At 32.6% G+C, this 3,858-nt stretch overlaps 1 protein-coding gene across 5 annotated transcripts in view; it reads right to left on the reverse strand.

Annotated features, from left to right (window-relative positions):
- Positions 1-3,858, reverse strand: part of LOC106462097 (hemicentin-1-like) — a 358,751-nt gene that overhangs the window by 12,355 nt on the left and 342,538 nt on the right. For 4 of the 5 annotated variants that reach the window (XM_022389438.1, XM_022389431.1, XM_022389445.1 and 1 more), the window contains exons 9-10: positions 994-1,125; positions 282-312 (exon numbers count right to left, since the gene is read on the reverse strand). In XM_022389438.1, the coding sequence (XP_022245146.1) occupies positions 282-312; positions 994-1,125 (163 nt within the window). The remainder of the gene's footprint in view (positions 1-281; positions 313-993; positions 1,126-3,858) is intronic. The other variant, XM_022389426.1, reaches the window with a different exon arrangement.

Below are 3,858 nucleotides of genomic sequence, written 5' to 3' on the forward strand. Positions count from 1 at the left end.
CTCCAGCCATTATTAGTCTCAAAGTGGGTTCCTCGTCATCAAATTTAGTTGATAAATTATAGAATAACGAATTTACTTAAACTGCTGAACATTTAGTTGATAAATTATTTTCACAGCGTCAAGATTTATGAATATGTATGGCAGCAGTTACAACAACATTTAAAGATACTTGGTGTTATCCTCGTGCTTTTAATTATTTAAATTAGAATTGTGTCACAGTTTTTAGTCTATTAATTCCTTAGAACAAGTTATATATGTAATACATGACCAGAAATACGTACTTATCTTCATCTGTCTGGTCAGTCTGAGCTGCTAAAGGAAAAAAAGGAAGTAGGGAAATAATATTAGCTAAATTTAACAAGTATATAAGTAAACTTAGTCTGTGTTCGTAATTTCTGGATTACATCATCTGACTTTCTATGGTGGTGTGAATTTAAAAAATAAATTTCTTAATACAAAATATTGAAATAAATAAATAAGGTTAATTATATTAATATCTTTTAACACGGCAAAATCAAGAAGTTTTATATCGAACGTCTTACTTTTACATGACGCTAAATTGGCGACTTTCATTAAAGGACAGAAAAATATGCACAAAATTATAAAGACAATGTAGCAATAGCTCAGCTACATTATCTAAAATGTAGCAAATAAGTTTCAGGTGTATTTATAATTAGAGTAAATTGTTCTATTACTAGAAAAAGTAGGAAAGCTGTAGAAGTTGTACATCAGAACAATGTTTGTATTAAAATATGTCGGTCTACATAGACTCTTTACATTTTCTGACACCATTTAAAATTTAAACCCTAAATGGACACGAGTTTCAGAAAATCTAGAAATAAATTTCACACACACACACGTATGTCTCTATACTTATAGACCTGATGTGTCTAAACAGTGTTTAAAGTTATACTCGGTATTTCAGTTATTAAGCCAACATTTCCTTAGAATCTTGAAGTCAGATCGCCTCAACTTATATACCAACAACTTTACCTCTGGATAGCGTTCTTTTGCGCTTTACTTTCAAGACTATTACCACGACGACAACAATGAGGACGAGAGTAACAACAACGGCGATGAGGATGGTGAACAAAGGCTGAACGTTTACAATACTTTGAGGATGACCTTGGAAAAACACAAAATTGTGTTAAAATTCAAGTTTAGGAAAACGAGCAACAATAAAGTACAAACAGTTATGGAGTTCACCAAATCTAAGTATATTCAGCTAATTATGTACCCTTAGGTTAGCAAATCTGGTTGAACTGGTATGTAATCGATCCAAGTTCAAGCAGTTTTGTTATTGGTTTATAGATTTTGAGATTGTATAAGGTATTTTTGTTAACATTTGATTTACTATGGTTAAACATCTTGTGGGTCTTCGTTTAGAAATAATAATATAACACTTTGTTATACTTTGTACAGAGTGACCCAAAAGTTTGTTCCCCCAGATTAGTGTGCAAATTATTCTTATTTTTCGTGTTTTAACTATACGAACATGTATGAACAATGCATTAGCATGATACACAATCTGAGAAGGGATCAATCAGTTTTGATCATGCAAGTATTAGCCACACAAAAAAAGATTTAAGGGTGAAAGACGATAACTAACTTTTGGACTACTCTGTTTATGTATCTTGGTGTAAATATGATTTAATCTCTCAATATTTTCATTGATTAATATTCAGGTTAATCCAAAGATACTTCTGAGAAACATAATTTAAAACTGGATGTTTCAAGGTAAGTAACAAATACACACACACTTACATAACTGAAGGATACTCTATAAGTCTTTAAAAAAATTGCGAGTATTAAGAGACTATAGTTAGTCCTCATTATTTTCATATATATTTTGAGAGTAATGCAGGAATACTTTTTGATATTTTGTGAGTAATGCAGGTCTACTTTTTTAATATTTCTTGAGTAATGCGAGTTACAGATTTTATTTTCACAATGCCATCTTTTCCTAAGTTTTAGGTTTCATGTTTCCAAAAATAACCTCTCCTTCTTGATATGGACAGCTTTTGTTTCTTATAAACCTACAGATTCACATTCGTTTTGATTCTTGTCGTCACCTCTTTCTCTTTGTGTTCCTGTCCTCAGTTTTACGTTTACGATGTATTTGCAGTAATCCTGGTGACTTTATTTCTAAATCAGAAGATTTAACAAATTCATTTATTTCGCGTGGTTACCCTGTACATACATTGAACAATTATCCGAACAATAACCAACATAAACTTACTTTAGTGATTCCCAAATCCCTCCCCAAATTTTCTAAAATAATAATAGACAATTTTAATATCCAACAGACTAATACTAACCTTATACAAAAGTTCATTTCAAAACTTGTAAATGCTTATATCCATAACCCTCGTCCTCGAGATACACTTGTTCCAGTTAACTTTAATAACTACATTCACTCTGATACTTCCCCGGCTCCTTCCCTTATAACAGACCAGGCTCTGTAACATGCAAGTACATGGACAACGGAATTTTAACTGTTGGTTCAAAGAGTAATTTTCACATTAACAAGCATTTTACTTGCGTATCAAAATCCGTCATTTACTGTATTATTTGCAATCTTTGCAACCTACTGTACATTGGTGAGACTGGTCGCAAAATTGGCGATATGTTTCATGAACATATATTATATATAATCAATAGAAATATTGATCTTCCAGTTCCAAAACACTTTTGCGACAACAAAAAGAAATTGTCACATCCTAAAATAGTTGTTTTGAGATCAGCATTTGGTGATCGCCGAGTCGTGGGTTGCGATTTTTGGGGGGCTTGTTTTATTTTGGGGTTACTTTTTTTTGTAATAGCTGACTTCAACACACATTAAAATTGTTGTAAGATGTTTTCGGTGATTGAATGGGTCAATAATTAGCCTTCACATTATTAAAATTTTAGAATAATCCTAACCCTACTTCTCTTCAAAATACAAAACACCCACAATCGTGAACTTTCTAGCCCGCCAAATTGACATATTCTATATTCCAATTAAGCTGTGCAAATCGCCATTTTGAGAGCAAGCCATGAAAGAGCATTATGCCACTAGAGAAATTAGAGAAGTATAGAGAAAATACAACAAGGATCGGGGAAAAAAGAATGGAAGGATTGTTGATGACAATAAAACTGCATGCATCTGTGTGAGTTCTGATTAAAAACCGCGCAATTGGGCTGGTCCTTTCTCGTGGTCGTTTGTTATTATATTTTGCCGCTTGTCGCTTCTTGTTGAATTTTGGACTTGTTTTCAGTTCTCTTCCATTATGATGGAAATTAAAAATATAACAAAAGGTGCACGGCCAATTAAATATTATTTATTCAGCTGAGCAAAACCTAAATACATGATTACAAGTGACTGAATTAAGGTTATTTAATGTTAACGTGATCAGAAATGAAGCATGGTGGAAGATTGGGCTTATTTTCAAAGTCCTGGCTACATCAGTTCATTGTCGTGTACTTTTATGGATTTTGTAGTCTATTTTTTGTTTCGCCACAAATTTTCCTTCTAGGCTTTCCAAATGATGTTTATTTTTGTGGCTAACTGTCAATCAGTGTTGCCGGTAGATTTTCTAATAGGTATTAACTTTCTCCTCACACGCTAATCTCTTTGACAATATTTGTTCAACAAATCACGGCTGTTTGTTGAAAAACTGCAGGAATTTCCCGTACTAAATCACCTAGTTCTAACCATGCGTGAGTTCAAAAAGCTCAGGATTCATGTGAAAAAGAATATAATTTACTGAAAATGTATAGCAGAGACGGCTGGTATGGGAATTAAAAACTTTAATTAAAATAAAGTATAAGAACAACGTTTCGATCTGCTTAGGTCATCTTCCGGTTAACATACCAGCC

Source organism: Limulus polyphemus, unplaced genomic scaffold (genome assembly GCF_000517525.1).
Source record: "Limulus polyphemus unplaced genomic scaffold, Limulus_polyphemus-2.1.2 Scaffold43, whole genome shotgun sequence".
In the NCBI taxonomy this organism is placed as follows: Eukaryota; Metazoa; Arthropoda; class Merostomata; order Xiphosura; family Limulidae; genus Limulus; species Limulus polyphemus.